The 12,048-nt window shown below is 30.5% G+C and overlaps 1 protein-coding gene across 1 annotated transcript; it reads right to left on the minus strand.

Annotated features, from left to right (window-relative positions):
- Positions 1-5,041: 5,041 nt before the first annotated feature.
- LOC132623926 (uncharacterized protein At5g65660-like) lies at positions 5,042-7,223 on the minus strand. Its single transcript, XM_060338742.1, has 2 exons — positions 6,785-7,223; positions 5,042-5,295 (listed from the first exon to the last, which is right to left on the minus strand). The coding sequence occupies exons 1-2, from the start codon at positions 7,013-7,015 to the stop codon at positions 5,083-5,085; spliced, it is 444 nt and encodes a 147-aa protein (XP_060194725.1). The 5' UTR covers positions 7,016-7,223; the 3' UTR covers positions 5,042-5,082.
- Positions 7,224-12,048: the final 4,825 nt, after the last annotated feature.

A 12,048-nucleotide genomic window follows, 5' to 3' on the forward strand; every position in this document is an offset into this window, starting at 1 on the left:
GCAAAAAGAAATGGCAATGTAAAACTATAAAGGCAAAGCAACTGGTTGGTATATTGAAACAGATAATTATAGAAGTAATGAAGTAGTACCAATGACATTAATTGGAGAAAGGAAATGTGGTATAGGAATAGGCGTTGGTTAATTTAGAGATAATGAAGGATACTCAAGAAAGGCAACGTATGGAAAGGGTGAAAAAGTTTTCTGAAAGGATACGTCCGTTTGTTTTTTACTAATTAACTAATAGATATTAAAATGGAATAAAGGCAAAAAATTGATAATCAAGAAAAATAGATTTGCTGGCTTTTGAGTCATGCCACATCACCGGGCCTTTTTCTCTCTTTTATATAGATATATAGATTATTGATTGACAATCTAAACAAAAATAAATGATAAGTGACCTGCTATAATATGTTAAATCACGTTGATGGTGTAAAATACGAATGATACTGTTATAACTTAAATTCTTATTTTACTACTATAATAATTAAAGATGTACATAATAAAAATAAAATTTCTTTGATTCTTAATTATTTTGTGATACCTTTTATCATTTTTATTTGTTATTATTGTAAACACTTACTTGATATTATATGATAATTTGTTCAGATCTTCTACTCTTAAACCTTGCACAGGTCAAATGGAATCTAATGTATTGAGACGGATTACATAGTTATTTGGTCGCATATTTTACGGTGGTTGTTCTTGTTTTATGTAGTGTACATAAAAAATAAAAAAAGGATAGTTGATTATCATAATAAAAGGATACTAGTTGCAGGTGAATAATTATTTGGATGAATTTAGAGTAAGGGATAGGACCATGTATTTCTTTAACCCACTGATTCAGATTTCAGTGGTACTAAAGCTCAATTATTTAATGGGAAACATCATTATTAGGCTACAGTATTTAAATTAAAGAGAATTGGCGAGAGTTAACATTTTTGATAGGTGAGTTAATTCTTTTTTTTTTTTGCTTTACTCCAGGGGTGGTGAAATTTTTGCAATGAATTCCAACTGAATATCTCAACGGAGAAAGGAAACTGCAATATAAAAATATTTAACGACTATACTGGAATTTGGAAGACAACCACTCATTCCTTTTATCCACAAAAAGGTCAAATAAGAAAATGAGCGCAAGAGTCATCAAGTTCGGTCGTGATGGTGAAAGGTTGAAAAAAAACGGAAGTGTATTGAAAGAAAAGACAAGAAATACAAGAGGAAATCATTGCAGATGACGGAACCAGTAGTAGTACAACATGGTTAAGTGGTGGGGGAACGTGGTTTGGATCAAACTTTCAAAAAAGGGCCACTTTCACTCTACAGTGAAATTAGGTCGGTTAACCAAAAAGTGGCCAATACACACTCCATCTGTCATTTTTTTTTTCAATCTCCCATTGCTTTCTACTTTTGCTCCTTGTCCTCTTGCCACCTATCCGTCTTCTTTTTTTTTTTTGAGAAAAGAACAAAAATAATACATTATCTTTAGGTTTGGATTTAAAATTATATTTTTTTTCTTTTTTATATGGAACATCAATAGTTCATTTTATTTGCATAAGTAGTGCACTTTTAGTCAATTAGTAAATATTTTGTTAAAAATTTAACAGAAAAGGATAAAAATGCCCTTGAACTATTAGAAAAGGTCTAAAAATACCCTTCATTCATCTATTTTGCTAAAAACACCTCTCAATTCAACTTTTTGGCTCATTTATGCCTTTTGACTAATGGTCAACACTATTTTTTTAAAACAATTATTTAAATTACACATCACATTTTATTACTAGTCCGATTTTCGAAATCTGAATTGGATTTTTATAAAATCAGGACCAACTATTTTTTTTTAAAATTAGGATTGAATTTTTATTAACAAATGTGGAATTTTTTAAATCTGAAAAACTGTTTTTTTTAAAAAAAAAAAAAAGAGGATGGAAAACCTTAATTAAAAAAAAAAAGAGGATGGAAAACCTTTTTTTTAATATGGAAAATTGATTTTTTTAATTAAAAATTTGGATTTTTAAATCTGAAAAACTGATTTTTTAAAGTAGAATGTGCAAAACTAATACTCTATAATTTTCTTCTAGATTTAAAAAAAAAAAAGTTTTCTGTTTTTAATTTTTTTAAACAAGGAAACCACACTTTTTGTACAAAAATTATTTTATCCAAATTTTATAAAAAAACACTTTTTCCTGTTTTTTTTTAAAAGTGTCCTAAAAATAAAATCATGAAAATCTAAAAATTATAGGACAAAAAAAATCAATTTTCCTCATTTAAAAAAAAAAACTTTTTTTTCCAAATATTTTAATTATAAAAATCCAGTTTTACAGCTTTTTTTTTTTTATAAAAAAAATCAATTTTCCAATAATAAAATGCCATGTTTAATTTAAATATATTTTTTTAAAAATTTAGTGCTGACAGTTAGTCAAAGGACATAAATGAGCCAAAACTTGAACTGAGAGGTATTTTTAGCAAAATAGATGAATGAAGGGTATTTTTAAACCTTTTCTAATAGTTCAGGGGCATTTTTGTCCTTTTTCGTGAAATTTTTAACAAAATATTTGGGAGTTGACTAAAAGCGCACCACTTATGCAAATGTAATAAATTATTAATGCTTCATGTAAAAGAATATGTATGGTTTAGGTCCAAACCCAAAGCTAATGCACTATTTTGGTTATTTTCCCTACTTTTTGCGGTTTACTATCTTTGGGTTAATGATCACGCAGTCCATTGATAAGGATTGTACTCAACGGGTTGTTTCGTAAATATGTGATTAATTTCTTTAAATTTTGACTTATATTAATTGCTTATATCTTGAAAAAAATCTAATAATAAATTCTTGTATACGTGATAGATTAGGCCCAATAACTTTTTTAGTTATCTAATTCTATTGTTGAGTACGCGGTAATAGAGGTTGAGATCTCATCAATTGAACGTTGATTGCTATTAGTGTTGAATCAATTTATTTGAATGATGCATCAGTATGACCCAATCTAATTAAGGATTAATAATTTTATATTTGTATATTTTATTTTAATCTCTGTCATGATTTTACTTGTTGAAGTGTAACGGTTGTGCACTGGGACAATCGATTGGAAGTGGATTTAGCCTTTTGTCCATGGTTCTGTCTTGAGGGCCTGATTAGAAACTTACCCCATTTTTTTTGAAGTTGAACTTTGAATGATTTGCTGCACTTCATGATCAACCACCATTTGTGTTCTGTATGTGCTACACTACTGATCAAATAAGACTTGATTGGAACACTTGTCCAATGTAAGAGATTTGGTATTAAAAATTAATTACTATGACAATTGAATAGACTTGGATTAAATAGACACAACGAATCTGCTGGAAGAGGAAAACTTTGAGTGGTAAAAGTAGAAAGCGATTGAATTAGATTTCTCCTTTTGTAGTATTAACTATATTGGGAATTACAGTGATGCGGAACATGACAAGTGTTCTATAAATTCTTTGCACTATCAAAGTTATTTTAAAAATAATCCCTAGTAATGAAATAGTATTAAGTATAAGTTGTATTAATGCAGTGATTAATTAACTACATCAAAGTGCAAAGAAATATTTGCAATGTCCGTTTATGTAAGTTAATTTTTTACGTTTTATTTAAGGGAATTTAGTTATATATATTGTTTTAAAAGTTCTCATTATAAGTACAATGTTGTTGTTAGACCATAATTATGCCCTTATTATTACTCTAGCTTTCATGTAACATATTTTACTTGCTATTAAGACTTACCTGTATTATATGTCATACTAATTTAATGATGCAATTTTTTTATATATTATCAATATAAAAAAAATTAAATTCACTATTAAGTACCAAATCCTGATCTAATATATTATCGCCAAGTATTCAAATAATCTCAATTGCATATGGAACGGAGTATCTTCTTTTTCGTCCTTCTGGTTTGTTTAAACGATGTAAGAGTTACAACTTGATATACCTGACTACCAGCACATTCGTGGTTTTATTTGTTTTGTTTTGAGTATTTCATCCTTTTCCCCATGTTTCGCCGTTTCTGTTTTTTGTTTCTTCCCTCTTTTATTTTCCTCAAGTAAGTATTGACGAGCTAAAACAGTCTAGAGATGCTTTTAACACGGCTTAATATTGTTTGCTTTGAGTTAAGTTTCCTAGTTTTTTTTTTTCCTTTTCCTAAAAGCCTCACATTGTAGCTTCCTTTTCATTTCAACTATAAATATAAAAGTTTATTTGTATAACCAACAATCTCTTCCTCAAATTAAGTTTCACAAACACAGTGCCAATAATCATGGGCTAATCTAGAGATTCATTGTGTGCCACTGACATTATCCGAGTATTATTTATGGTCACTACTTCTATTTTGTGTCGGAATTTCCAAAGCCACAGGTAAAGGTAGTAAACCGACTCATAAACAGGCAAAGACATTAAGCGGGGCCCATGTCATCACTTTGCCGTGTCATACTCATCTCATCAAATCGTTCGCTCTAATGCTAATTATTTCGTTAAAACAAAATTAAAAAACACGCTTAACATGGTGTGATATCGTACACTTTGAATCAAATCCACAAAGCTCTCTTAAGTGGTCAAACCTTTAAGAATATCTCTACACCATATAGCTTCCTTTTCTTATAAGATAAATATGAAACTTTGTTCGTACACACAATTGGTCAAAAATTATAAGGGGTCGTTTAGTGCATGATATAGGTTGGGATATTCCAGCACTAATTTATACCTCCTACTAAATACGGTACAAAATGAAACATAATCCCAAGTGTGGGATATCCCACCTTATCCCACTAAGGATGGGATTATTTTATCCCATTTAAAAGATGGGATAAAGTAATCCCAAAAGGTGGATAAATTAATCCCGGAATTATTATCCTGGGATAATTTTGGCTACCTACCAAACGATCACTAAGTGCCAGTAATATCACGGAATTAGTGTCTGACAGTGTGCTACTGGTCGAACCTTCGCCACTATTTACTGAACATTACCGTAAAAGAATTTAGATACGACATCCATGACACGAAACATTACTCAGCAACCTCAAAGAGTGAAAAAGAACTAGAAAATTGCTCATATATTTCATTGATATTTACAAGTAAAAAGGACTACGAATTTGATTGAAAGGTACACCAACAGCCATATCTGGTGGCTTCATAGGGGATGCCGGCTGCTGCTGTAACTCATCAACTGGCTTTTCTGGTCGGGGAGGCTGACATGGACATGGCAATGCTATGAACTTTGGTACTTCATCTCCAGGCATTAACACTGCTGGCATGTTTGACATTTGGTTTTGCTTCCAATGCTGTAAAACAGAGCAACCATAAAATTCAGCAATAATTAGCATCTTAAACAAGGAATCGCACCCATTAACAACAGAAGTAAAATCAACATTTTCACCAAACGACTTGCATCTCTTATGTATATAAAAAAATGAATTTGCACAAGTAAAACAACATCTTCAATAAGGAAATTGCGCTAATCAAAATAAGAAAAATAATAGAAAAACTCTTCAATAGGTAAATACTCCCGATAAGTAAATGTAGAATTAGATAAGCTACAAGTTCTCAAAAATAAATCATAAATTTCATTTTTTTTTCGAAGTAGTACTTACAAAATTTTCATCACAATTTAAGTAATAAAGTAATTTGAATTGAATTTAACAATTACAGAATAGCATAAATTTTTATAATACACTCCTTCCGTCTATTTTTATTTGTCCATTATAGTAAAAATATATGTCCACTTTTACTTGTAAGTTATATAGTTTGAAAAACCAAGACATAATTTATCATTTTATACCTATTTTACCCTTATTATTAAGTATTCTAAATTCATTTCTCATTTTATTTATCGCTTATTAAGAGTGTCCCGAGTCAAATATAGACTAGTAAACATGGACGGAGGGAGTAATAACAAAAGAAATTATATATAAAAAAAAGATCTTAATCCAAAATTCCCATTGAGATCCAAATTTTTCGATTTAAATACTCCCAAATTTGAGATTAAGAGAATGCTTAATTTAAGAAATTTCGAAATTACTATTTGTGTTCTCGCTAGAGATCACAGATAAAATAATAGAAAAGAGAAAAGATAATATAAATAATAAAAAGATAAATAGAAACTTAGGAGCGCCGAAAAGGCAATTACTGGTATAAAGGAAGAAAAAAGCGCAAAGAAAAATGGGAATTGAAAAATATTCAAGATAGATTCAAACTTATCTACCAGTCGTCGTGACACCTTTGTCTAATTTAAGCAAATTACAAGAGAACTTGTCGTTTGGTGCATGGTATAAGCTAGGATATGCCAACACTAATTTTTTGTACCATATTTGATAGAAGGGATAAATTTATACCTTCTACCACTCACAAGGGTGGATCCCCCCTTGAGCACTAGGCTCCAATAGAACAATCAAGTAAAATTGATTTAAAATAAATTCACTGAATATTAAATATTCCATCTTTTGTATTATCTGACACCTTTCTCGATTTCAAAAAGAATTACACAACTTAAAATGCTTTCAAATTAATCTTCTCAAAGTTCGTTCAGTTACATGCTCCAATAACTATAAAAATGTCACCCGTGTATAAATTTACAATTTGTAAGGGTACTTTGATATGTGTTAGAAATTTTATCTTTTTAATTTCTTAAATTTTACACTCAATCAAACACCATAGTATATAAAATGAAATGAAGAGTTTAAATTGAATAAAATGAAATGAGTGTTTTAGTTGATTTATGATGTGTCTTGTGTGGTTAGAAGAATTGAAAAGGGAAATAATATAAAATCTTACCATATGTGCTTGTTTAGATTTCAAATATGAAGGGTCACCGCCGGCCTCGAGGTCTGTGCCATCTGAGAAGGATCGACGGAGAGAACGAAGCTTGTCCCAATGGTAGCAGCAAGAAAAGATGCCACTCAAGCTGAAAATTATCAGCAATAAAAGGGCAGTTCCCAGAGGGAATCCTAGTGAAGGCCTCGATGCATCAGCATGGGGAGGTGCATAATATTGATTCTCCGTCATTCTTCGTGTATCGATAATAATTCGAATTTTCTCCTTTTAACATACAGTGAAAGAATCAACTTCAGTTTAGAGAGAAATATATGGAACTGATGCTAAATATACTATATAAGTTGTGGTTAGTTTGAGAAGAAATGGAAATTGGGAGAACGCTTGGAAGTGAAGGCGGGTTTGTTTTGAATAGTTGAGTTGTGAGGCAGAGTGAGTAGAGGGGGGCAAGAATTTATAAATTTGAGAAGCCTAAAGTTGTGTACGTGTAAAGGTACCTCTGCTGTCCCAGCCAATGTACGGAGGAAGTGCTAGGACGCACATCTGTTTTTTTTTTCTTTTTTAGTACTGGAGCAATATTTTCCCACAAAAGAGATTGTGTGAAAAGAAAAGCATATTTGATTCCTTTCTGAAATCTTATTATGAATGGTTTATAAGCGCCGTCAAAAAAGTTCACGGCATTTTAGAACTGCTTCTCAAGAAATTAAGCAAATAATTTTCTTGATAATTTTTAAATCTATTAAAAAAAAAAAAAACACGCGCTCGCACACACAAACAGATGAGCTAACAGTGTACAATAGGGCTGGGCATAAATACCGAAAGCCGAAAAATCGAACTGAACCGAAACTTCAACAAACCGAACCGAACCGAACTAATTTGGTTCGCTGTTTGGTGTCCACCTTCAAAAAACCGAAACCAAAATAGCCGAACCGAAGTTTGATAAAACCGAACCGAAAAACCGAACACACACCGAAATTTAATACATTACCCAAAAAAAAAAATAGTCCAGGCTCATTAAGTTTAAAGCCAAAAAAACTCAATTGTAACAAGCCCTCTTTTGCATTTGTATCCCTAATTTTCTACTTCAGTTGAGAAAATCAAATATGTTAAGGAAGACAACTAGGATGTGTCTTTAGGATTAATGTATGTCCTTTATGTTAGAAATCTTACGGAAAATACTTCAACACGAACACGTGTAGAGACTTTTCTTCATCACGAACACTTATAGGAACTTCTTTTACACTTGAGGAAAATGCTTGATCACGAACAATTGTAGAGAATTCTTCGTAGCTTGAGGCATGCCAATGACACTGTCCTTAAGGATATTTCACCCGGTATGGGTGTATCCCCCAGGATTCAACAAGCTCTTCTAGTACAAAACTAAGAGCCAGAATCTAACAAAAATTTCACCAAAGTAGAAAACCCAACACACTATAATTTATAAAGAAAAATATGATTTTGTATATATCCCCTCTGCCAATGAAAATAACTTAAGTATATATCTGTTCAAAGAATTGACTAATGTCAGGCTAATATATTAGCCAAATAACGTATACAGTAAATGGCATCACAAATGATGATTTCATCATTAACAACATATAAAGTGCTATTTAATGTAGTAAATGTTCTGCTATAACGTTGCTCACTTTGATTACAAGTTAAAGACCATTCAATTTGGTCTTAGAGACATAACATTTGTATTTAAAATAATGACTCATTAATATAGAATTAAAAACTTCTTTTTGAGATATTTAATTCAATATTTTCACAACACTTTATGTGTTTTCTTAATTATTCTTACGGTATGTATATAACACTTAGTAATCCTATATCATGGTTTATAGCTTTCTATTCTTGTATATCCTGTTTGTTTGATTTTGATTTCAATTTATCAGTTTTATGTTTTATTGTTTTTGAGAATATGAATTAGTGTCAAGGGAATCGCTTCTAATATCATATCAAATAAACCGAATTGAAAAAACCGAAACCGAACCGAACCGAACCGAACCGAACCGAACTTTAAAAAACCGAAACCAAAAGAACCGAACCAAAACCAAACTAGTTTGGTTCGGTGTTCGGTGTCCACCTTCAAAAAACCGAACCCGAAATAGTCAAATCGAACCGAAAAACCGAACGCCCACCCCTAGTGTACTGTATGTTTCGTTTCAGCTCTTCCCAACCAATAAAATTAATTCTTTTTTAATTATATAAATGAACACTTATTTTAAATTAAAATAAAAAAATTAAAGTGCATACTTATTATTGATCGAAGGAAATATTAAAACTCAGTAGTCGCAAGTAATGATGACCAAATTTTGAATCATCCAAATAACGGCTTTAATATTGCCAGTGAAGTCATGGTCAAACACGCAACCTAGAGCCCGTTTGGATTGGCTTATAAGTTGACTTATAAGCTGTTTTCAGCTGTTTTGAGTGTTTGGCTGACCAGCTTAAAGTCATTTTATGCTTAAAATAAGCTCAAAAAAATAATTGGACCCATTTGACTTAGTTTATCTAAAGCGGCTTATAAGCTGAAAACAGCTTATAAGCCAAAAAAAATAAGTTGAACTACCCCAACTTATTTTTTTCAGCTTATAAGCTGCAAACAGCTTTAAGCTGTAAGCCAATCCAAACGGGCTCTAGTTCCGCTTCATTTCTGTGGTGGAGCATAAGCATTGTGCTAAACTGCTAATTGTACTATACATGTTTTAATTTCTTTAATTTCCGTCGTTTAAGTTTTTTGGGAAAAACGCTTCTAAAATTTGAGGCATTAAATTTCTGCTTCAGGCATTAAACCTTTTACATTCACTTTAACAAAATATATGTCAAACTATGGTCGAATTTCATTAAATTCGATTAAGACTCCACAAAAATTGTCCGAGAAAAATTTGGAAAGTTCGTTGAACAAACTTATAATAAGTTTGCAGTGTGGAAACAAGAAAATAGGAAGTGCCATTCAGCTGGCAAAGACAATGAAGTTCTGTGATGTCCTTTTCCATTGCCGGTTCCGCATTCTGAGACTCAGAATCATTTTATTGACGATAACTTGAGTAGTGCATATATCTACCTTAATCTTACCTCTTAAATTTATATAGCATGAAAAGGACCTAAGTCACAAAGCGTCTTCTCTTAGGTTTCTTCCTCATGTGCCCTGCTTGGTCCACCTAACAACAACAACATACCTAATGTAGTCTTATAAATGAAGTCTGAGGAAGATAAGATATACGCGGATCTTACCCCTGACTTTGTGAGGTAGAGAGGTTACGTTATTTCCGATTAGAGGGAAAAATTAGTGAATTGGGTGAGCGAATGGAAGTACCTTATTCTCTTGTAAACTTCTAACATGGCCATTTTATTCAACTAACTATTGTTCAGGAGATAGACGTTCACATTATTTTTATTTATCTACAGATAATGGAAAAGCCAACTCTCATCTTTTTCTTATCTATTTACTTCTGTCATTTTCTCTATTTGTTGCTGTTGCTTAAAGTTTTGGCAAATGGTACTGTAGTACTAATTTTTTTTTCTGGTCCGCCAGTAATTTCGCAAGGATCTTTTCACATGGGCTGCTTCTTAAAAATTTCGATAAGACATGAAAGAGTTTAGCCTTTGACGTCTCATCACCATCAAAACGTAAACGTTTTTACTGCTTTCAAATCTCTTAAATTTCTACTATTTAGAAGAGTGACTCACTCTTCATCGTCCGTCGTCATCCCATATTAAAAAAAAATTAGGTCTCATATTAAAAAAGTTCATAACAAAAAAAAAATTATGGGCTCCATATATATTAAATAATAATTAATATTAAAAAAAAGTAGACGCCATATTAATAAAATCAAGCAATATTAAAAAAAAGTAGACCCCATATTAATAAAATCAAGCAATATTAAAAAAAAGTGAGCCCCATATATATTAAACAACAACTAATATTAAAAAAAAAGTGAACCCCATATTAACAAAATCAAGCAATATTAAAAAAAAAGTGAATCTCATATTAAAAAAAAAATAATGTTAAAAAAAATTGAACCAGTATTAAAAAAAAAAAAAAAGAGAAGAAAAAAAAGTGAAACCCATCACATCCAAACACACGAGAAAAAAAAACTGAACCCCATATTAACAGAATCAAGCAAAAAAAAGCCCTATATATATTAAATAACAACTAATATTTAAAAAAAAAATTATAGGCTCCATATTAAACACCAACCAGTATTAAAAAAAAAAAAGTGGAACCCACCACATCCAAACTCACGGGAAAAAAAAAAGTGGACTCCATATTAACAAAATCAAGCAATATTAAAAAAAAAGTGAATTCCATATTAAAAAAACAAACAATGTTGAAAAAAAATTGTGAGCCCCATATTAAACACCAACCAGTATTAAAAAAAAAAAAGTGAAACCCACCACATCCAAACTCACGGGAAAACAAAAAAGTGGACCCCATATTAACAGAAGCAAGCAATATTAAAAAAAAAGTGAATCCCATATTAATAAAACAAACAATGTTAAAAAACAAATGCTTAGAAAATCAAACAATTAAATCAATAATGATGGACTCATTGCCACATGTGTATCAACCCATTAGTGGGAGCAAATGAAATTATTGTACAGCAACATACTTAAAATACTTATATATTAAAATAAGATAGAATTTAATTACTTTTTCATTTTTTCCTTACTCAAATAAATGTGAAAAGAGATTAATGTCATAAAAGAAAAAATAATATTAAATGGAGATCAAATAATTAATAAGCTAAATTAGTGAAAATATAATTCTAATTAACGTTTCCTTAAACAACCGTGTAAAAAACAACATGACAAGTAAAATGGGTTAAACAAAAAATATTTACTAAAAATTAAAAAATAGAAGTTCTTCATGGCCCCATATTAAACACCAACCAGTATTTAAAAAAAAAAAAAAAAAAGTGGAACCACCACCTCCAAACTCACGGGAAAAAAAAAATGGACTCCATATTAACAAAAGCAAGCAATATTAAAAAAAAAAAAAAAAAAAGGAATCCCATATTAAAATAACAAACAATGTTAAAAAAAAAAACTCAGAAAATCAAATAATTAAATCAATAATGATGAATCTATTGTCACATGCGTATCAACTCATTAGTGGGAGCGAATGAAATTATTGTACAGCAACATACTTAAAATACTTATATATTAAAATAAGATAGAATTTAATTACTTTTTTATTTTTTCCTTACTCTAATAAATGTGAACAGAGATTAATGTCATAAAAGAAAAAATAATATTAAATG

The sequence above is a fragment of the Lycium barbarum genome, chromosome 12 (assembly GCF_019175385.1).
Source record: "Lycium barbarum isolate Lr01 chromosome 12, ASM1917538v2, whole genome shotgun sequence".
Classification (NCBI taxonomy): domain Eukaryota; kingdom Viridiplantae; phylum Streptophyta; class Magnoliopsida; order Solanales; family Solanaceae; genus Lycium; species Lycium barbarum.